The 24,283-nt window shown below is 40.8% G+C and overlaps 1 protein-coding gene across 1 annotated transcript in view; it reads left to right on the top strand.

Annotated features, from left to right (window-relative positions):
• LOC132856907 (A disintegrin and metalloproteinase with thrombospondin motifs 20-like) overlaps positions 1-24,283 on the top strand; it is a 98,609-nt gene that overhangs the window by 55,860 nt on the left and 18,466 nt on the right. The window contains exons 14-28 of the mRNA XM_060886782.1: positions 637-773; positions 874-991; positions 4,594-4,689; positions 5,735-5,901; positions 6,026-6,155; positions 6,314-6,440; positions 8,317-8,527; positions 9,415-9,579; positions 10,204-10,368; positions 13,029-13,148; positions 13,255-13,362; positions 13,820-13,984; positions 14,667-14,930; positions 15,066-15,227; positions 16,079-16,255. Coding sequence (XP_060742765.1) covers positions 637-773; positions 874-991; positions 4,594-4,689; positions 5,735-5,901; positions 6,026-6,155; positions 6,314-6,440; positions 8,317-8,527; positions 9,415-9,579; positions 10,204-10,368; positions 13,029-13,148; positions 13,255-13,362; positions 13,820-13,984; positions 14,667-14,930; positions 15,066-15,227; positions 16,079-16,255 — 2,312 coding nt within the window. The remainder of the gene's footprint in view (positions 1-636; positions 774-873; positions 992-4,593; positions 4,690-5,734; positions 5,902-6,025; positions 6,156-6,313; positions 6,441-8,316; positions 8,528-9,414; positions 9,580-10,203; positions 10,369-13,028; positions 13,149-13,254; positions 13,363-13,819; positions 13,985-14,666; positions 14,931-15,065; positions 15,228-16,078; positions 16,256-24,283) is intronic.

The following is a 24,283-nucleotide window of genomic DNA, read 5'->3' as shown; positions in this document are numbered from 1 at the left end:
GAGTAGAGTAAAACAAAGTCACACACCCATGCTCCTTTCACAGTGACTCTGTTATTTGTTCTTGGCCTTAGGGCTAAAGCTTCAGGTGGCTTTCCATCCGCACTGCACGTTTTTAATAGCTGTAAACCGTAGCATATGTTTACGTTGTTCATATCAACGTATTTGAAATGCTTACACACACGATTCTTTATATACTACTGAATGCCTTTGTTGTGTAGATCTTTGTCTGTCCTGCAAACTTTCACAGCCCTCTCGTAGCTGAGCGAGATCAAGCTGGACTATTTCGACTAGATACAATAAACACTTTAAGCTAACAGGCTTCGACAGGCAGAAAACTGTCGGAAAACTCTTTTTTTAATAAAAACTTATAATATTCACCTCTCTATATAGTATTCTGCTGGATTCCTTTGAATCACACAACTTTGCTTTTTGTCAGATTGTCATTTTTATTAATTAATAGAAATCTGCGATATGAATTTTTATATAACTTTCACATTGAACGAGGTCTCAGCGGATGTAATGATATAATGTCAAACGTAAATTAAGTCTTATAAATGTTTTATTAACTTATGTATGCTTTTGATTGTTGAACCGCGTATGCTTACGATCGCATATATCCACGGTTCCTCCTTGTAGTCCTCATGAAGGATCGATGTAAGCTGTTCTGTCGTGTTGCTGGGACTATGTCATACTACCAGCTGCAAGATCGAGTAGTTGATGGAACTCCTTGTGGTCCTGACACTTACGACATCTGCGTTCAAGGCCTTTGCAGGGTACGGTACAGTACATACACTCGGTACATATGATGCATGGAGTTGCATGTTTCTCTCTTTCATGCTTTATTAGCCATATGTATGTTTTCTACTTTTCCAGCAAGCGGGTTGTGATCATGTTTTGAACTCCAAAGCCAGAAATGATAAGTGTGGAGTGTGCGGAGGGGACAACTCTTCCTGTAGGACCGTCGCCGGGACCTTCAACAATGCACAATACGGTAAGATTTCACTGGAGAAGTAAAGGTTCCTTATTACTTCTGTAAATAGGAACAGAAGCTAGAACAGAGTTGCCTTTAAAACTAATATGCATGAGCACAGGATTGATGATTATGATTACAAATATAGTATTTAAAAGTAAGTAGGTAAATAAATACAGTTAAAGGTGGGATCTCTGTTGTTTGAAAGCCAATGTTGACATTTGAAATCACCAAAACAAACACGCCCCTAACCCAAATGGGTCCCACCCCTGTATCGATAGCTCCACCCACACGTACATACGTAACCCAGGCAACTAATGGAAAGAAACGTGTCTTTATCATAGCTGAAGGGAAGAACAATACGATTGTAGATAAACAAACAAGCAAAAATGACACACAAGCATAATCATGTAAAGGACAAAGACATATATTAGTTCTGTGTAACAAAGCAAAACCAACGTTACTCACCTATCGAGAAGGAAAAAAGCACCTCGGCGTCTTAAGTAAAGTTGGTCACATATTCACAGATTGGAGTTTCCTGAGTCAATAACTCCTGAGCTAAACGCTGTTACTACACAAAACACGGTTGTAGCTGCGTCTCTACATTACTACGATAGAAAAGAGGTGTTATTTGTGTAGTAACAGCGTTTAGCTCAGGAGTTATTGACTCAGGAAACTCCAATCTGTGAATATGTGACCAACTTCCTGCTCCTTCAGTTCTCTCCAGCGCTGGAAAGCTGATCCTATATTAACACGTCCTACTTCTTACCTTATCGTAAGCCTTTATTCTCTTTCTTTCTTTGTTTTTATCCTCCATGTCAATGTTAAAACCGCTTTCTGCTAATGTCACACATGCGCACTGAACACTCTCTCCGCCCTCTTCTGCTCATTGCGCATTTCTCAAACATCGGAGACATTTACATTTACATTTACGACAGTTAGCAGACACCCTTATCCAGAGTGACTTACAACTGAGCAACTGAGGGTTAAGGGCCTTGCTCAGGGGCCCAGCAGTGGCAGCTTCAGCTTGGTAGACCTGGGGTTCAGTAGCCCAACACCTTAAACACTGAGCTACCACATCCCCACCTTTAATTAAATATCTTCCCCTGCTGAGATTATTCTCTGAAGCAAGGTTGAGACTTACTTTCATGTTTGTCCTTGTATTCGGAATCATTTGTATGTGGGTTCCTTCTCAAATTAAACATTACTATATGTTGTATTATTATTGTATATTATTGCCTCCATGTACATCGCCAATGTTCTCGAATTTCTAAAATGATGAGAGATCTCAGCCCTTTATAAGCTTTATCTGAAGCCTGAAGTTTGTTGTGTGTTGTGTCTCTTGGACAAGAGCAAGAATTGGACAAGACATGGACAAGAATTTGCTAGCAATGTGCTTTTCTTTTACAAAATATAAATCCTAAAGTGCCGACACAAGCGTTTGTACATTGTGTATTAGCTTTTTATGAGTGTTCGATGTTGTTACCTGTAATAAGTATCACTCACTCACTCACTCTCACTCACTCACTCTCTCACTCATCTTCTACCGCTTATCCGAACTACCTCGGGTCACGGGGAGCCTGTGCCTATCTCAGGCGTCATCGGGCATCAAGGCAGGATACATCCTGGACAGAGTGCCAACCCATCACAGGGCACACACACACACACACTCTCATTCACTCACACACTCACACACTACAGACAATTTTCCAGAGATGCCAATCAACCTACCATGCATGTCTTTGGACCGGGGGAGGAAACCGGAGTACCCGGAGGAAACCCCCGAGGCACGGGGAGAACATGCAAACTCCACACACACAAGGCAGAGGCGGGAATCGAACCCCCAACCCTGGAGGTTGTGAGGCCAACGTGCTAACCACTAAGCCACCGTGACCCCCGTAATGAGTATCAGTAATACCAGAAAAAATCAGGATTATAGTACAGGTGTGTAGAACATACTGTAATTACAAGTTTCCACTTGTCCTAGTTTATGTCAGCTGTTATTCATGAACTCTCTATGAATCTATACTGTATATACAATCAGTACTGTACTGTATATATCCAGGGAACGAGAAGTCCTCTAGTAACCTGGCAGATGAAAGATCCCAGGGAGTTACCCACTGTGGACTTTGGTGCTTAATTTTATTTACTCATGTTAATTGCTGTGGTCAAGGCCTCCCATACACTCCTATTGTTTGGACTTGAGCTGAGGCTCTTTGGTTTCAATCTGAGGTTAGACCACAGGAATCCCCGAGCTTTAAGTAGGAGTGTGTTCCCTTTCTGCTGCAGTACCATGTTTGTATTCTGGGCTCAGGGTTCTGGGGTCTGTTTCTCTCGTGTGAACAGTCTGATAAAGAGACCACTGGCTCTGATCTCAAGTCAGCGTGTTTGCTCAGTTGTGGTTTAACACCGATGCCTCGGAGAACAGATTTGTGGCAATACATTTTAACCCTTTAAACTGATATTTCTTTTTCGAATAACTCTCGTAACTCTCGAGCGTTTTGTTCGTGATTTAATTTGTAGTAGTTATGGAATAATATGCTTTAATATCAAGGACACAAAAATAAGGTAGGAATGTTAAGGGGTTATAAAGGGTAATAAAGCAGAAGAGACAAATCCTATATCAGTGCTGCCATCTATGGACCTAACTGTCCAGAAACATAATCTCTCCTGCACGCTCTATTTTTCTTCTCTTCTCTTCTCTTCTCTTCTCTTCTCTTCTCTTCTCTTCTCTTCTCTTCTCTTCTCTATTTTTCTTCTCTTCTCTTCTCTTCTCTTCTCTTCTCTTCTCTTCTCTTCTTTTCTTTTCTTTTCTTTTCTTTTCTTCTTTTCTCTTCTCTACTCTTCTCTTCTCTTTTTTCTTCTCTCTTGTCTTTTCTTCTCCTCTCTTCTCTTCTCTTTTTTCTCTTCTCTTCTTTTCTTTTCTTCTTTTCTCTTCTTTTCTCTTCTCTTTTCTTCTCTTCTCTTCTCTTCTCTTCTCTTCTCTTCTCTTCTCTTCTCTTTTCTTCTTTTCTCTTCTCTACTCTTCTCTTCTCTTTTTTCTTCTCTCTTCTCTTCTCTTTTCTTCTCTTCTCTTCTTTTCTATTCTTTTCTCTTCTCTTCTCTACTCTTCTCTTCTCTTCTCTTTTTTATCTTCTCTTTTCTTCTTTTTTCTTTTCTTCTCTTCTCTACTCTTCTTCTCTTCTCTTCTCTTCTCTTCTCTTCTCTTCTCTTCTCTTCTCTTCTCTTCTCTTCTCTTCTCTTCTCTTCTCAGTACTACTCTGGAACACTTGTAGGAAATTACAGGATACCCCTAAGTTCTAAGCCGTAATTACTTCTTTTCGTTTTCCCTCCTGTCTTTGTGTTTGTGGGTGGGCCTTCAGGAGGGTGATGAAGTTGTGTGGGAGGGCAAATCTTTTTATTTCTTTGTTTTTTATTCTTCTCTTTCCTTCCTGTGTTTACATTTCCATGTGTGACATTTCAAGCCTAAAGCGTGCGTTTGATTTAACAGAACTAGGCCATAACACGTACTGAAGCTATTAACTCAAAGTGTCATGAAAAATGAAAAAATAACCATCACTGCCCTTCTGAGTGTATAGAAATATATAGAATTTTCACTTTTCTTTTTTCTTCCCATCTCAAAGGTTATAATGTTGTGGTCCGAATCCCAGCCTTTGCAACCAACATCGATATAAGACAAGTCAGCTACTCAGGGACTCCAGAAGATGATAACTACCTCGGTATGTTGACCTTTTTATACAACGATTTCATCCCAAATGTTTAATTCGCACTACATTTGTAAGGTTTTACAGAATATTGAGGTTTTACTAACTTTAACATGAACAAACCTTGAACTTAATAAATCATAACTAAAGCTAACAAAAAGAAGTTATTCTACAGTCCTGCTGAATTCTCCAATTCTGATCAGAAGTTGTTGCTTAAAATACCCTTTTGACAAAGCATGGCTCTGACATTATTTCCTGCTGCAGGATTAATATTAATATTAATACATTATCATATCATATACTGTAAGAGAAATAAAACCTCAGCCAGGATAATCACATTATCCTGTTGTTGATTATTTTTCTATAACACCATGCCCCAGTATGTTCTACTCCCTTCTGTATCGGCTATTCGTAACTATACGTTCGATTACAGCATGTTCCCATGTGTTCATAACTTACTGAACTCTGGTCTTTGTTTTGTTTTATTTATTATTTAAAATCTTTAGCTAATATATAATAATCAGAACGTCTGTATTTATTATACGTCCGGAGCGTTTCCTCTGAGAAACGGCCTTCACGACGTCTTAGAAATTTCAGGGAACGCAGGGGTGAAGGGAAAGCAAACGGAGTGTCAGAGACAGACGGAGAAAGATAAATGAGGGGCAGAGAGGTGTAATTAAAGACAGATGGAAGGGAAGTGGTTGATGGAAGACCATTATAAGGAGTGAAAGTAAATGAATGTGTTAAGAAGAGAGCAACATTTGCTTAAACCGCTCGCGTTGTAGAAGAAGCCGAGTAAAGCGTGATGAAACAAACACCGCTGTGGAGCTACACATGCTATACACATGTGCAGGAAGAAAACACACACAAGCAGTAAGCAGCATATTTACAATAGCAAACATATCGTGTATGAAAAGATCGCTGTCCTGCATGTCCTGTATCTACTATTAGTCTACTAATATCTACTGTAGGTAATTATATCGAGTGCAAATCAAGTCAGGATTATTTTTGTTATCTTAAACGTTTCCTAATTTTTTATATTGCTCGTGTATTTTCCCAGCGCTTTCCGACAGCCAGTCCAATTTCCTGCTGAACGGGAACTTTGTCGTGTCAATGTTTAAAAGGGAAATCTCCTTCAAAGGAACTCTGATTGAGTACAGCGGCTCAAACACCACAGAGGAACGAATTAACTGCACTGAGCGCGTGGAAGTTGAGCTCATTCTACAGGTCAGTATGAAAGCTTCGACGTCGGCGAGCACAGAATCGAGCCAGACGTCTGAAGCTCTCCGTGATTTATACAGCGGCTTTATGAGTTCAGGTGATCTGGATTTTATTCTAATCTCCCTTCCAGGTGTTGTGTGTGGGGAACCTCTATAGCCCTGATGTGCGCTATTCCTTTAACATTCCTATAGAGGAACACCAAGAGCAGTTTGTTTGGGACCCCTCGGGCCCCTGGCAGGAGTGTAGTCGCATGTGCCAAGGTGAGGTTCAACAGTAACCTTTTTACTAGTAAGCATTTGGATCTCTCACTACTGAAAAACTCTTCATTAGACTGCAAGCCTTCTACAGTACCTTCCAACATCCATACACTTGACATCCTCATAATTGTGTGTGTGTGTGTGTGTGTGTCCTGTACTAGGAGAACGCCGGAGAAAACCAGTGTGTGTACGTAAAAGTGATCGCCTGATGGTGTCAGATCAGAGGTGTGAGCATCTTCCTCGACCGAGAGGAGTTATGGAGTCTTGTAATATAGACTGTGAACTTAGGTATACGTTCACACACAAAATCACAAACACAAAGATGCACACACTCATATCTGGTTTTATATTCTGTCCCAAGCCTCCAAATTCTTGAGGGATACAGCAAATTTTCATCTTAATCACAAATCACTTGCAGTCTGTAGTGTTTTGATGATTAGCAAGGACAAAAATGATGTTAATCATTCAAAATATGTATGTAACTATATACCACAGATGTATAATAATAAATGAATAAAGTTCTTAGAGTTAATACTTGAGTTAATAATAGAGTTCTTATAGTTAATAATACGGACCTCCGCTGAGATGAGGCTGAATTTGTGAGTCCTGAGGCATCTACAGATCTACCAGCTCCAGTTAGACTCTGCGATACTAAAGAGGAGATGTGAACTCCATGTGGTCTTCTGCATCTATACAACATTTATCAGACTGTATATTTATAATCACACCCCCAGTGTCACCCATATGAGGATGAGGTTCCACTTTGAGTCTGGTTCCTCTCAAGGTTCCTTCCTTTACCATCTAAGGGAGTTTTTCCTCCCCACAGTCACCTGAGTCACCTCAGACTTGCTCATTGGGGATAAATACAAACACATTTAAATATATATAATATTAATCTTGAATTTTTGTATTATATTATTCTTTATATTAACCTTTTGTTCTATGTTAATGTTCTGTAAAGCTGTTTTGAGACGACGTCACTTGTGAAAAGCGCTTTACAAATAAACTAGAATTGAATTGAATTGAATTTAATATTTAGTTTCAGTAGTTAGGGTTTTTTAATAGTCCTTGTTTTTTCAATCCCATCTCGGCCCCCACTCTTTATTTGTGTCCAGCTGGTGCATAATACTGTAATGATTGAGGTCTAATTGCACTTCAGTATTAACCTCTTACTGTTTGTGTATAACTCTATGGCTGTCTGGTTGCTCATGCTTTCTCTTAAAACTTCAAACACTTTCCTCTAAAAAAGCAGATCCACCTAAAAGGACAGATTGAAAGCATCATTTACATCTAACACATTTACTACAAAAATACATATTTTGCATAATATAGTCACATAAACAGGTATGTTTGATTTTTTTTTTGTCCTTAAAGGTGGGGTCTCCGTTGTTTGAAAGCCAATGTTGACATTTGAAATCACCAAAACAAACACGCCCCTAACCCAAACGGGTCCCACCCCTGTATCGATAGCTCCGCCCACACATACATACGTAACCCAGGCGACTACTGGAAAGAAATGTGTCTTTATCATAGCTGAAGGGAAGAACAATACGATTGCAGATAAACAAACAAGCAAAAATGACACACAAGCATAATCATGTAAAGGACAAAGACATATATTAGTTCTGTGTAACAAAACAAAACCAACGTTACTCACCTATCGAGAAGGAAAAAAGCGCCTCGGCGTCCCATCGCAGGCCTTCCTGCTCCTTCAGTTCTCTCCAGCGCTGGAAAGCTGATCCTATATTAACACGTCCTACTTCTTACCTTATCGTAAGTCTTTCTTCTCTTTCTTTCTTTGTTTTTATCCTCCATGTCAATGTTAAAACCGCTTTCTGCTAATGTCACACATGCGCACTGAACACTCTCTCCGCCCATATTGACAAGACACGCCCCTTTCTGCTCATTGGCTACACGTTAGCTTTGTTTTTGCTTTGTTTGGCGGCCCGACGCGGTTTTATGAAGCATTTCTCATACAACGGAGACCCCACCTTTAATGGTAATTAATTCCCTGTGGTAAATTTGCATACATTATACAAAGGCAGCAGATAGATATTAGGTTAAAGAACATGTTTATTCATGTAATCAGTAATTCAAAAAATATGACTGTTACTTGTCCTCCAGCTCCTTTTCTCTGTCTAAAACTTCTCACCTTTATGTCTAGGTGGCACGTGGCGGGTAAGAGTGAGTGCTCCACTAAATGTGGGCCTGGGTATCATACGCTAGAAGTGATGTGCATGCGCTACAGCCGAGTGAAGAGAGAAAGTGCGAGAGTGGAATCTCGAGCGTGTGCAGATCTGAATAAACCTCATAGCCGTGAACTCTGCCACGGAGACTGTATGCTGAAGAGCTGGCAGTACAGCGCCTGGTCTCAGGTAGGCCTCAGGTTTTATCTTCTGTTTAGATTTATGTCTTATGTTCTTGTGACAACTACTTACAGTAGGTATAGGTTACAGTTACTGATACCGTAATCTCAACCTCAGACTCTTCGGGTCTTTTTACACCCGGTCACTTCATGTGTTTTCTCTGATCCGATCGCTATCTGATTTGTTAAAACTGTTCCATTTACATTAGGCCACATAAACGCGTCTCGGTGAATCGGATATCGATCCGATCTTTCTACTCCCGCCCAAAATGCTAATATATTTGACCTCATTTCCGGGGTAATTGAAATGGAACACGCTTTGGTGTGTGCGGTTGCTACAAAAAACAGCATTTACTGTTTGCTGCACTTTCGCCGGCGGCAGCAGCGCATTTTATGACCCAAAGAGACACCTGGGTGAAAGATCGGAGCCAGCGCTGGTGGGTATAACATATTTGTTTCTGGCGCGATGCACGACTCGTGAGTCACCTGCGAGTGACGTACTTCCGTTTGGGAGGAGTATAGCGCTGACGTATGTGGCTTGAACATCCTCATTCATTTACACCTGTCCAGTTTCATCTGAAATGCGTCCCAGACCACCTCCTGAAGGGGTTTGTACCATCGGATTTATATCCGTCTCGAAAACGTTTCGGAGGGCATTTAGACCTGGTCTTTTTACCGTCGGATAGCTATCGGATCACAGAAAACGCATGAAGAGACCAGGTGTAAAAAGCCCCTTCACCTGTGCAACAGAAAGCTTCTGATCTTGGACGATGCAATATGATTAGGGTTCCTCAAGTCCATGCACATGCTTCCATCAGCTCAAAAAGGTTTTTTTGGAAAATTGCCAAGGCTGTAGTTTTCAGTTATGAAGAACCCAATGTGAAATTGTGCTCGCAGTGTTCTAAGAGCTGTGGCCGAGGCACTCGCACACGGGAGTCCTACTGCATGAATAACCTCGGCCGCAGACTGGCAGAGCGAGAGTGTAGCGAGTACCAGAGGGCCGTCGCTGAGCCCTGTAATGACACGCCATGTCCTGACTGGTCCATCAGCGAGTGGACAGAGGTAGACTTTACACACACACTGTCATTGTGTAGTGATATGCAAAAAATAAACCATGACGAGGAACGCTGATACAGCATTTTTGTGTTAATTAAAGAACATCATACGTTTTGTCAATTAACTTTATTAAATAATATTTATAGCAATAATTATTAGCAATTATTATTAATAATATTAATTAATTAATTATTTTTTTTTTTAATTGCCATGCTACCAAGAAACCACAAAGCTGTCAGTCCTTTGGGCAAAAAAAGACTTTTCCATGCCACAAAATCCCTAAAGTTTTATATAGCCTTAATTACTGTACATAAATGACAAATAGACATCTCCACTCAGTAAACTTAACAAACATATGGATAATTAAACTCTTTCTGATTTTAGTGTCTGATAAACAATTCACTCTGCTAGTTTTTTTTCTGCACAGTGATATTGTTTGCAGTGATTGCATAGCTTTTTGGTTCTCCTTGCAGCTGGATAATGAATATTTTGGGGCATTTTGTCCACATTGTGAAAAACAATATCGGTGTTGTGCATTTTAACCCCTGTTGTATTTACAACGTAAATAATGTTGCATGCTTAATAAACACTTAAACTATACGAATTGTTTCTACTCTGATGTGTGTGTAGTGCACGGTGACGTGTGGGAAGGGAGTGAAGCGCAGACAGGTGTTCTGTGTTTTGGCAGAGGAGCGGCTCAGTGATGAGCTTTGTGATACCGATACCAAACCCCGAGCCATAGGCAGCTGTGTGCATTCAGAGTGTGCTGCCTGGCAGGTCGGGGCCTGGAGTACGGTGAGTGAGTGTGTGTGTGTGTGTGTGTGTGTGTATATGTGCATGTGAGTGTGAGTGTGTGTGTGCGCATGTGAGTGTGTGTGTGCGCATGTGAGTGTGTGTGTGCGCATGTGAGTGTGTGTGTGCGCATGTGAGTGTGTGTGTGCGCATGTGAGTGTGTGTGTGCGCATGTGAGTGTGTGTGTGCATATGTGTGTGTGTAATTGTGAGTGTGTGTGTGCATGTGTGTATGTGTGTGTGTGTGCGTGTGTAATTGAGTGTGTAATTGTGAGTGTGTGTGCGTGTGTAATTGTGAGTGTGTAATTGTGAGTGTGTGTGTGTTCGTGTGTAATTGTGTGTGTGTAATTGTGAGTGTGTAATTGTGAGTGTGTGTGTGCATGTGTGTGTGTGCGTGTGTAATTGAGTGTGTAATTGTGAGTGTGTGTGTGCGTGTGTAATTGTGCGTGTGTAATTGTGCGTGTGTAATTGTGCGTGTGTAATTGTGAGTGTGTGTGTGCGTGTGTAATTGTGCGTGTGTAATTGTGAGTGTGTGTGTGCGTGTGTAATTATGAGTGTGTTTGCGTGTGTAATTGTGCGTGTGTAATTGTGCGTGTGTAATTGTGAGTGTGTAATTGTGAGTGTGTGTGTGAGTGTGTGTGAGTGTGTCAAGTCAATTGCAGAAGCTTTTATTGTTATCTCAACCATATACAGCTGTGAGACATGAGACAACGTTTCTCCAGTACCAGGGTGTTACATAGAACAAATACAGAGTGAGTGAGTGTGTGTGTGTGTACGTGTGTGTGGTAGCCTAGTAGTTAAGGTGTTAGTTATTACTTATCGGAGGGTCATGAGTTTGAATCCCAGGTCCATCAAGCTGGGCCCCTGAGCAGGGCCCTTAACCCTCCGATCACTCTGGATAAAGTTGTCTGCTAAATGCCAGAAATGTAAATGTATGCATGTGTGTGTGAGTGTGTGTGTGTGTGTGTGTGATATGAAGTGAGACTGGATCAGAGGAAATGAAGGTCTAGACAGAGCAGCCCATAACTCACTGCACCATCAGATGTATTCTTTCAGATACACACACATGTCACTTCACACACTCCATTTGTCAAACTATCCACATGAATATATTCATCTGTGACACTTTGTCGGACCACACGCACGTACGCTAGTCAAGCCGTAACCCTTAGCATGCCTACGCTAACGCTTTCATTGGAGTCTATTTCAGAATTCTTCTTACAAGCTTCTTTGTTATCTGAGCTTTCGAACGGCTTCTTTATCAAGAGATCAGATTCCCAGATTCCCTTCGAATTCCACAGCCATCCCTGGTTATCCCTGCTGTCTGGTTGGACACGGCTATAAGAAAGACCGTAGCTGTTCACAGACATCTGTTGAGCTCATGTTGAAACAGTTGCCACTACTATTAAATTTAGTGTGAACTGATTGGCCATGTCGTGTAGAAGCTAGCGTTAAAATTAAATAGTGATATAATTGATATATTCACAAAAAATCCAAGCTTGCCTGATGTATGGTGTGTGCATGAGACCTCAGTCTGTGTGATCATAAATTTGCTAACCAGATAAACACATACTCGAGAACTTCCTCTGTGACTTTTAAACACTTAACACGTCTTGTGTCGAGGCAGATATTGGTCATGTCAGAGAGAAAGAGTGGGTGTGTGTGTTGTGACTGTGTGTGCGATTGTGTGTGTGTCTGGGATGGTGTGGGTTGTGTATGTGCATGCATACGTGTGTGTGTTAGGGGAGAGTGTGGGTGTGCTGGGAAGGGTGTGTGAGTGTGTGCTTGTGCGTGAGTGTGTGTGTGAGAGTGTGTGTGTTAGGGGAGGGTGTGGGTTGTGTGTGTTTGTGTGTTAGGGGTGTGGAGTGTGTGTGTGTGCTGGGGAGGTTGTGGAGTGTGTGTGCTGGGGGAGGGTGTGGAGTGTGTGTGCTGGGGGAGGGTGTGGAGTATGTGTGTGCGTGTGTGTGTGTTGGGGGGTGTGGAGTGTGTGTGTGCTGGGGAGGTTGTGGAGTGTGTGTGCTGGGGGAGGGTGTGGAGTGTGTGTGCACGCATGTGTGTGTGTGTGTGTGTGTGTGTGTTGGGGGTGTGGAGTGTGTGTGCTGGGGGAGGGTGTGGAGTGTGTGTGTGTGCACGCATGTGTGTGCGTGTGTGTGAGTGTGCGCGTGTGAGTGTGTGTGACTGTGTGTTTGTGTCTGTTAGGGGAGGGTGTGGGTTGTGTGTGTGTGTGTGTGTGTGTTTTTTTATTTATAGGATGTTTTATTTTAATTAGGGTAAGTTCAGGGTTTAATTAAGGTGTTAGTAGAATATTAATGAAATAGATTTGTCACAACAAACTTTGACGAATCAATTATTCCCAAAGGCTGATGCTTTTTGGAGGTGAGTGGACAGATAGTGTGCCAATACTTTTGAAAGCTAGAGGACCGCTAGGGTGCCAATATTTCCCGAGGCGAGTAAATATGAGCATATGACATCATCCGAATGATAGCTCTGGATTGTGTAAAGTAAACACTCATATTATTTAGACGTATGTAAGTTGATTACATTGATGTCATTGATTGGTCTCTGATGTTTAATGCAGTGTAATGAGAGGCGGAGCATGAACACATCACTGACTGTGATCACTATACTGTATATATCTATATGTCTTTACATACCTGTGTACAGTGTACTGTGACCTGTGGCCATGGATACCAGATGCGAGCAGTGAGGTGTGTGTCTGGTGTTTATGGCAAGACCATGGATGACCGAGAGTGTAATGCAGCATCAAGACCACAAGATAGCCAGGTACACAAAACCAAATGACACAGAGGAAGAAGCAAACTGTATCCCTGTGGTGTCACATGATGTTTCGTGTGTGTGTGTGTGTGTGTGTGTGTGTGTGTGTGTGCAGGAATGTGATTTGCCTGCTTGTCCTCGTACATCATCAGCACTCAGCACTCCACGACCTGCAGCATCTGGGCACTTACACACCCAGTGGAGATTCGGGTCCTGGACTACAGTGAGTAACGCACGCGCACGCGCACACACACACATACACACACACACATACACACACACACTTTGTGGTACAGTGTAAAGGGTTTCTGTGTGTGAATTTAAACTGTTTAAGCTGCTTGCATGAGAAAGAGACTGTGTGGTCCATCAGAAAAAAGTTAACCAATTTATGCCATGTGCCATGTAGTAAAGATGCTTGTTACTGATAATGCGGTGTGTTTACACACACACACACACACACACACACACACACACACACACACACACACACGCGTCAATAGCAGCCTTTAGTTATTCTGCACACCTCATTTCAGTGCAGACCTGCTTTACTTCTAACCTAAAACTCATTTCAGTCATTAAGTTCTTCACTTTCAACATTTCCCAAAATGTCTGTTAACCAGTGCACTCTGTGTGTGTGTGTGTGTGTGTGTGTGTGTGTGTGTGTGTGTGTGTGTGTCCAGTGCTCTGTTTCCTGTGGTAAGGGTGAGAGAGCACGTTATGTCAGTTGCAGAGACTCTCATGGACGTATAGCTGATGAGATTTACTGCGCCCATCTTCCTCGACCCCCAGAAACCTCAGTGTGCTTCAGCCCCTGTGGCCAGTGGAGAGAGGGAGAATGGTCACCTGTGTGTAGTCACACTCACTCACTCACTCGCTCGCTCGCTCGCTCGCTCCCTCACTCACTCACTCACTCACTCACTCACTCACTCACTCGCTCCCTCACTCACTCACTCACTCGCTCACTCAATCCCTTACTCACTCTCTCATTCACTCACTCACTCACTCACTCTCTCATTCACTCACTCACTCACTTACTCCCTCCCTCACTCACTCGCTCCTTCACTCACTCACTCACTCACTCACTTACTCCCTCCCTCACTCACTCACTCACTCACTCACTCACTCACTCACTTACTCCCTCACTCACTCACTCACTCACTCACTCACTCACTGACTTCCTCACTCACTCACTCATTCACTCTCTCACTCGCTTGCTCGCACTCTTACTCACTCACTCACTTGCTCAATCACTTACTCACTCTCTCATTCACTCTCTCACTCACTTACTCCCTCCCTCACTCACTCACTCACTCACTCACTCACTCACTTACTCCCTCCCTCACTCACTCTCTCACTCACTCACTCACTCACTCACTCCCTCACTCACTCCCTCACTCACTCGCTTCATCACTCACTCACTCACTCACTCACTCACTCACTCACTCACTCATTTGCATATCATTTAAATTTTCCTGTTCAGATACTCTGTAAAGTTTACCTACTCCACCTCTTCTTTCCCCTCTGCAGTGTTCTGTGTCATGTGGTGTGGGTCACGCTAAACGGCAGGTGGTGTGTATGAACTACAACCAGCAGGTGGATGAGTCTTTTTGCCACCTGGATGAGAAGCCCAGCTCAGAGCAGGAGTGTGCCCCAGCTCCGTGTCACTCAGCCTACCAGCTCTTGCCTAATAACCAGCCCTACTTTCCTCCTGACCCTCGCAGTCATCCAGGGCACAGTAGCTGGAACGTTCCCTCAACAGACCACCAGTGGAGGACTGGGCCCTGGGGATCGGTAATGTCCCTTCTTATTTGTCATGTATTAACACACATACTTGGCAGCAGTAGTTTTGCTAATTATTTTGCGAAGGACAGGCTGCGCTTCTCGTTTTGATGAACAATCCATTTGGCACGATTTACCCCATTACAGTGCTCCAGTACATGTGATGGGGGTTTCCAGAGGAGAGTGGTGGTGTGTCAGGACTCAGAAGGTCGCAGCACTAATTACTGTGATGAGAGAGTCAAACCTAGTGAGTCAAAGAGCTGTGACTCAGGACCGTGTCCTCTATGGAACTACGGCATCTGGGGAGAGGTGAGCAGTCCTGACAGTGGAGCCGTTTTAAACTTGTATCTACACAAGAAAAAAAAACACAGAGTTTATCAACACAAGATCAAACATTTAAAGGTGGGGTCTCTGTTGTTTGAAAGCCAATGTTGATATTTGAAATCACCAAAACAAACACGCCCCTAACCCAAATGGGTCCCACCCCTGTATTGATAGCTCCGCCCACACATACATAGAAGGAAAAAAGCGCCTCGGCGTCCCATCGCAGGCCTTCCTGCTCCTTCAGTTCTCTCCAGCGCTGGAAAGCTGATCCTATATTAACACGTCCTACTTCTTACCTTATCGTAAGCCTTTCTTCGCTTTCTTTCTTTGTTTTTATCCTCCATGTCAATGTTAAAACCGCTTTCTGCTAATGTCACACATGCGCACTGAACACTCTCTCCGCCCATATTGACAAGACACGCCCCTTTCTGCTCATCGGCTACACGTTTGTTTTGTTTTTGTTTCCTTTGGCGTCCCGACGCAGTTTTCTGAAGCGTTTCTCAAACAACGGAGACCCCACCTTTAATCGATATTTACTCGTTAAATTCCCCAGCACTGAATTGCTAAGAGTTTCTTCTTTTAATTCTTTATTTGGATTATGACTATTATTATATGTTATAAAATCAGCTTGATTTGTTAATAGCAACTCAATCTAAAATCCTGTCTATATGTAAACACTATAAACTTTATATTAATCTCATTATAATTTGTGTTGTTATTAAGTGCTCTGCTGTAACATGAGGACATGTGGAAGGGTTTTTACTCATACTGCCGATATTAATCTGTGTTTCATCAACATTGTGCCAAAAACGTTCTGTCTCACTTCACCTCCCCAGTGCAGTCTGTCCTGTGGCGGCGGGCAGCGGACTCGGCTAGTAGTGTGCCAGCGTTCGAACGGGCAGAGGCTGAACGAGCACAACTGTGACATGCTCGACAAACCTCCCGACGTGGAGCGGTGCAACATGCAGCCGTGCCCCGGCAGCGCTTCCTGGCACAGGAGACCATGGAAGCCGGTACGATAGTATTTCTTTTTTCTTTTACACTCTTCCTTTTGTCTCATTCTTTGCCACGTGCTCTTATCCACTGTACCACATCTAAATGTACTGAATTCACTGATGTCTTTTTTTTTTTCTTTCTAAATTAACTCCAGTGCCATATGTTCAGCTGGGTTTATTTCACTTTTGAGCCACAATTCAGTACAACTGTGATTTGTTGTTGTGATTAAGTTGTAAGGACAATTTACTCCTGACTTTTTTTTTTCCTGAAACTCAGTCAAGTGTTTTTAGAAAGCTTGAAAAGTTCTTCAGGGAGACATTTAAACATTTAAGCTTAACGTTAGCATGTAGCACTAGCAGGGTTTGCTGCCCACCCAAGCGGCTGTAGTGCTGATTAATTAGAAACAAACACGTGGCTCCCCGACGGGCATCACATCATTACAAACACATGGAGCCACAATCTGTTCCAAAAGGTTCTAAACACAAGCTTTAAATGATCAGGCCTGTGTTGTCTGACAACGCCGATTATTTTATTGGGAGTATTGTGATATTTATTTACAATGATATTATTGTGAAGTAGAATTTGTGGTGGTGCAACTTGTATTCAAAGAACACAAAATGTATATTTGTGCATAAGAGTTTTAATATGTTTATCAACCAGCAACAAATTATTATTATTATTATTATTATTATTATTATTATTATTGTATATTGTATGTGTATCTTTGTACAGTGAATGTCTTATGTATTCATTTAACCATTTTAATGCTTAATATTTAATATTTTATTCACTGGTGCTGACCAAATCGCACATGACAACATGTACAGGACAGTGTAATGATGCTGTTGTTGTTAGCGAAAAGAAAGTAGTTTAGAAAAATTGAACACGAAATGCAGTTATATTTTTTAACATATAAAAACCCCTTAGTGCTAAAACGAACCTCACCATGAGGGACTACATTTATTTCTGCTAAACATTGCTAATAAACTATTTTCTTTATTAATTAACATTAATTATCTGGATCACACCAAAACTCTAATGCACTTAAAGGTGGGGTCTCCGTTGTTTGAAAGCCAATGTTGACATTTGAAATCACCAAAACAAACACGCCCCTAACCCAAATGGGTCCCACCCCTGTATTGATAGCTCCGCCCACACATACATAGAAGGAAAAAAGCGCCTCGGCGTCCCATCGCAGGCCTTCCTGCTCCTTCAGTTCTCTCCAGTGCTGGAAAGCTGATCCTATATTAACACGTCCTACTTCTTACCTTATCGTAAGCCTTTCTTCGCTTTCTTTCTTTGTTTTTATCCTCCATGTCAATGTTAAAACCGCTTTCTGCTAATGTCACACATGCGCACTGAACGCTCTCTCCGCCCATATTGACAAGACACGCCCCTTTCTGCTCATCGGCTACACGTTTGTTTTGTTTTTGTTTTGTTTGTCGTCCCCGCATTTCTCAAACAACAGAGACCCCACCTTTAATGAGAAGTGAAAGCTGTGTTAAAATTTCAGAAAGGTCTAGTTATCATTTCGGTATGAAAGATTAAATCCAAGCACTTTGCTCAGTGACCATAGACAGTCATTCCACTGCTTAGTCAATATGGTGCTACTTATTTTTATATTCTAGTATCACAGAATGATTTAAAATATGTACGGCATTCCGTCGTCTATCTTTCTGGCGAATCATGTTCGATTTTCAGCAGTGATCGTGTTTATTTAATAATGTTTATTTCCTTAAAACATTTTAGCTCTTCACTGTAATTATTCTATAGCCAACGATTAGCAGCACAACCTATAGACCTTGACTAGTCTAGCATGTAATGGTCACAGGTCTAGGTCACAACATCATCATCGTCATCATCATCATCATCATCATCACAAATACCTCCAAGGCCAGTACGAGTTTCTAAGGGAATTGTTGCAGAAGACTAATTTATTTGTTTACAGACGAACACAGAGGACTTTAATGTGCCTTGTTCTAATGTTTTCTTTATATACTGGTAGTTTTCTTGTGGTAAACCTTTACTGCTTGGCTACATTTACACTTGATCTTTTCATGCTTCAGGGTTATATCTCGTTATATAGACATTAATCTACATTACAAAGAAGTGCACCAAAGACTCAATAAAATCGATTTAAGCCTGATTGCTCCAACCTGTCAGACATTTTGTAGCTAAATGCTATACAAGTGTAGTGTGTGCATTTGTATCTTGACATAACTGAAATAACTAACTACAAGGAAAAATAATATTGCATGTCATGAGCTGATCTATATATTAATACAGCAGCAATCGGGTTTCACGTCCCAGCTACAAGACATATGAAAAGACCAGGTGTAAACAAGATAAAACGGTGTAAACAAGATAAAACGGTGTAAACAAGACAAAAGGTGTAAACAAGATTAAAAAAAAATCAAATAATCAGCATTCAGGAATCTGACTTGACCCTTTAACTGCTGGTATCATTTTTTATTTATTGTATTATGCAAATCTTGATGGGCAACGAGTCCTGTTCTCAGGTGTATTTGTTCACAGTTGATCTGCATTGGTTCATTTTCCATACAGAAATCTTCACCATTATGTTTACATCTTGTTTCATAAAAAATATATTAAAATTTTATTACGGTTCTGTAATTTGTGTTGTCTTAGTATTTTGAAATAAAATAAACATTAAGTTTTGCACATGGTGAATATACAATAATGTACGATAGACCAAAACCGACCATCTCGAAGCATACGATACAAAATAAACCTAAAAATAAATACGATGTCTAAGCATTCAGTATGTTGTACAGAAAAAGTACAATGGAAATATGATGTGTTTTTTTTTTTTAAATATAAATTTAGTTTATGGACTTCCAAGAAAAAAAAGATTCAAATAATAACCTACAGTACAGATAATGTGTTGGTCGGGGAATCTGGTTGCGATTAAAAGAGTTGGGTTTAAAGTAATGCATTTGGCCAGAGAATTAGCACATATTGCTTTCACTAGAATACATTACAGTTCAAATTATAATTGCTATGAATCATTGTTGCCAAGACTGATATTGAAACGGTTTCAAAGCGAAACTCTGGGAAAGCAAAACTTGGCTGCGTGTATTAGCTGTTGTTTTTTCAGCCCATGGCCGTGTGCAAGTTTAAAGCTCAGTCAGTAAATGTTACGAGCGTATAAATGATGTATAATATATACAAGTATAAAATGTGGCCCTCATATATTTACATTTACAGCATTTAGCAAACGCCCTTATCCAGAGCGACTTACATTTTTATCTCATTTTCATAAAGCTGAGCGTTAAGGGCCTTGCACAGGGGCCCAACGGTGGCAGCTTGGTGGACGTAGGAATCGAACTCACAACCTTCCGATTGCTAGACCAACACCTTAACCACTAGGCTACGACATCTAGACTACCCACCACTACAGTATATATCTTGCATGTGTGTATTAGGTCAGTAGTTCTGTAGTGATGAAAGACTTAAGACACTAGATAAGTTTAAATGTAAATAAAAAAAAGGTTGGATTTTTTTTTAAATCACCAATGCAATTATAATGATAAAATCAGTTTCATACAGAATTGTATCCCAATAGCACAAGTTAAAAACAGTCATTTTATTCTATATATGAACTGAAACATGTATATGATTATAAACCGAATACTACAGTATGGCACCGATCTCTCCACCAATCGGTGGATGGTTTTAGACCTGTTAAAGCAAACTGGCTCCTTTATCAGCGTGGATTTGAAGCAAGGCAGTCTAAAGAAGATTAAAATAACATTAACGTTGTTTTGGTGTAATTTATTTATACGTTTTTAAAGTTAAGGTGTCATGGTACTGTATATTACTGTATAGGCAGAAAAACAGAACTCGTGATTTGGCTGAAATCTCTATCGACATTTCTCAGACCACTTCATTATGAAAATAAATAGGCTTCAGTTAAACGGTAATGTTTATTACAGGTTTTTGGTCCGTCATCGAAAAGAGAAATTGTTAGCATTTAGCATTGCATTGTCTTTACATTGCGGTGAGGGGTTTTGTTAGTTAGTTGAACTGTTTGAGTAAATCAGCAGCATGTTTATACGGGTTCAGTTCATAGACCCATTATGCCCCTTTTCCACCAAAAAGAACCGGGTGCTGGTTCAGAGCTAGCGCTGGTGCTGGTTCAAAGTTGGTTCCACTGGCGAACCTTCTAAGAACCGGTTTGCCTTTCCATCGGTTAGAGAGCATCACAGAGCCGAGTCTGACGTCACTGTATACGTGTCACGTTACACAGCAACGTTAGCGCAGCAGCGGCAAACACAAACACATGAATGGTGGATGTTGCTTTACTGTTAATGCTCATGGCTTTGTGAACCTACATTAACACCCAAACGTGGCGAATCCAACGTGTACGTGCAGCTCCATGTAATCTGTATAAACTGAGGTTGTAATCGAGAAAGTACATAACGTTATTTTATCATTAACACAGGAAAAAAGTTAGCCTTAGCATGTAGCTACTTACTATCATGTGTACTGATAACTGATCATATCGCGGTAAAGTAAAAGTGTATTAAACATTAGTATACTTAAGGTATATTATCAAAGGCGCTAACAGTAGCCCCGCCCACAGCCCCTGACACAAGCGGTTCTTAAGTCTAGACCAGCAACGTTTTGGTGCTACTTAAGAACCACTTTTCCTGGTTCAGAGCCGGTGCTTTGGCTGTCGAAAAAGAAAGAACTGGTTCTAAATTAGGCTCCGAACCTGCACTCAAACTGCCTCAGTGGAAAAGGGACATTAGAGAGCTTTTTATTTAGCTGTTTGTATTTTTAAACCATGGTGTCGGTTTTAATGGCTTTGTTAGGTCTCGGTTAGTGATTATTAGGTCTCGGTTAGTGATTTTAATGTACTTAGGACTTACCTCAGAAACAGATGATTCAAAGATTTATCGGTGTCTGTTTGTAAGTCAGATGAAACGTGTGGGGGAAAAAAAAACGATAGAAAAACGTGACTCAAGCCAAACACTTTAGTCTTATCTAAAAAAAAAAAAAAAAACACCTTCAGAGGTTCAGATGCTTATAATGACAAATATTAATGATCAGAGATGGGGGACTCGAGTCATATGACTTGACTCGAGTCAGACTTAAGTCGCAAATTTGAGACTTGAGACTTGCTTGACAAATATTAAAAAAAGACTCGACTTGACTTTGATTTGACATTCATGACTCGAGACTTGACTCGGACTTGAGTTAAATGACTCAGAGATGGGGGACTCGACTTGACTCGAGTCAGAATTAAGTCACAAATTTGAGACTTGAGACTTGCTTGACAAATATTAAAAAAAAGACTCGACTTGACTTTTACTTGACATTCATGACTCGAGACTTACTTGTGACTTGCACATGTGTGACTTACTGTACTCCCACCTTACTTTTTTGTCATGAGAATGTAAAGGTATAGAACTATAAAAGTCTGTAGAATGTTGTGTTGAGTTTTATCGCAAGGAAACATGTGGCATGTCAGTACAAGGCAGACTGTAGCTGTTGTTTTTTTCTCGTATGGCAAACAGTCTTGCGATAAGCACTTTATTATAGTCTTTCAGCTTCAGACCTTTACGTTTACTGACATCGCTTTGGCGCCCAGTACATATTCATTAGGTCAGAATATTACAAATGATGCTTAACAACATGCAATAATGTATCTTGTCACGTCAGTCACACGTCAGATATTTATCTCTTCATAAGTCAAACTGTATGAAAATTAAATTGAATTAATTCTCTACACAATGATGTAAGAAACCCTCTTAAATATCTATCAGAGCTATAGCAGGACACACAGAACTCTCAAATCTTACTTAATGACCTGGATTCATATTAAAAGACAAAAGAAAAGCGTAAATATAATATTTGTAAATTTATTCCATAACCAAAAAACTCTTTTTTGATAGAAATTAAACAGTTGAGACACAAAAGAAAATCTTTGTCTTGTTTTTCCTGTAACAACGTGTTCGAACACTCAGACGTTTAGACGATCGTTCTATTTTATTCCACTTATTGTTTAACTACATAAGAAATAAAACAAAAGAGTTTTTCTACCTCAGAGTTGATTCTTAAAAGCATCTCAAGCAGTGTTTTATTCCTCTTATACCACAAAGCTAAGAATTATTTTATTTATTATACTCATTTTTAATGTTTAAAGTTAGTTCCTGTTATCGCTTAAACTACAGTAGCTGTTAATAGTTGTTTTCTTACCAGCGTCACTTTTTTTCGAATTAAAAACCAAAAGACAAACCTGAAGATTTCCTCCTGGTGGAAAACTTTCAGGAGAAGCTTGAAACTGGAGACTCCTTCCAGAAATAACGTTAATTTCCTTACAGAAAGCTTCACCGTATCGGTCCGACGTAAGTCCGTGCGTAATGCTTTAGAATAAACACGTTAATATAAAATTGTCGTTTGCGGTGTCGAAAATTAGAAAATCGTCGCTTTCTTGTCTCAGATTATCTCAGATCTACTGCAGCTCTGCAGACTTTGCTGAAGTTTAAAATCTTTAGTAATGAAGGAAATATTATACCGGCTTAGGGTTAGCCCTAACCCTAACCCTAACCCTTACCCTAGACCTAACCCTAACCCTAACTCGAAAACATTATGGCCGCGTTCACACTGCAAGTCTTAATGCTCAATTCGGATATTTTGCTCAGATCTGATTTTTTTGTTTGGCTGTTCACATTACCTTTTAAAATGTGGCCTATATCAGATACCAGTGTGAACTGTTTGCTGTTCCGAACTGACCCGTATGCGCAAACGAACAATAACAACGACATCACATGCAGCATGCCGTTGCGCTAAAGTTGGCGAGGTTATGGAGGAAGTAAGCATGTTTGCTTTTCTTTCTAAATGTTTGTGTAATGGCAGCACAGAGACGCGGTATTTTGAAAATTTTCGGATGTCGAGGGCAACTTTTGATTATTTGATCCATTCTGTAGGTGTAGTCACGTTTGTGTGCGAACTCGCCGGCGCATAATTGTGACGAATGTTGACGTAGATAGACGTAAAAGTCGCATCAAATCCGCCTCGGTTGTTCACACTGCGGCCACATTGGAAAAAATCAGATTTGGGTCTGATTCAGGACCACATATGGAAGTGGTCTGAATCTGATTTGAAAAATTCAGATCTGGGCTAGATTTGAGTGTTCACACTACTCCTGAAGAAGTCTGACCTGGTCACTTGACCTCAAAAAAATCAGATTTGGACCACTTTTACCTGCAGTGTGAACGTGGCCTATCTGACGTAAGCACCACATTTACCTGTCTAGTCTGTTTCTACTTCTAGTCTGTACTGTGTGTGAAGTGACGGCTGCTGGTGCACAGATGGGGAGGAAATTCCATCATATCTATGTCTGAAACGGCTCTTGACATATATCCAAACCTGCTTCAGTGCATAATTAAAGAATATGATAAAGTATGATCAAGTCAATACTGCGTCAGAAAATCATCGCCACTAACCCACAGTTATAGTCTGAATGTGAGGATTTATGTGGTTTGCCCACTTCCGATGTTTCTTCATATAAATACGTTGTTCCCATGGATTACTTACCTCTTGCTCTTAGATGCACTGCACATAAACCGTAACCTACATCCAAAGACCAGCGAGTCTGTTTAAATGCAGCGTCTTAATACAGAGGAAATGATTAGCATCACAGTGTCACGTGTTCATAAACTGGACAGAATAAACTGAGAATTCTCAGCTTGGAAGAATGTGTTAATGAGACACATGTGGAGCAGGTGTCAGACTTTAGCAAGGCTCAGACCAGAACAAAAACATCTGCGTACCCTGTGCTGTAAGATCGGTGCTGACGGGCGTCTAAGGAATCGGTTACCTGAAGTATGCTTTAATCAGCACGCAGGTTAATAGTAGAATAACTACAAAGTAGTTTGTTAATCAGCCTTGTTAGCATGCCCGTCCAACCTCGGTGTCTGTCAATGATGTTTTATTTCCTGGAGGAAATACAGTAGCTCTTATATGATAGGGAACTGGTTAGTGGGTGGGAAAAGGCAAAGTCCAATATACTGTAG

This window comes from Tachysurus vachellii, chromosome 14, assembly GCF_030014155.1.
Source record: "Tachysurus vachellii isolate PV-2020 chromosome 14, HZAU_Pvac_v1, whole genome shotgun sequence".
Taxonomy (NCBI): Eukaryota; Metazoa; Chordata; class Actinopteri; order Siluriformes; family Bagridae; genus Tachysurus; species Tachysurus vachellii.
The sequence above is the reverse complement of the archived record's forward strand: the minus strand, read 5'-3'. Positions and strand labels throughout refer to the sequence as shown.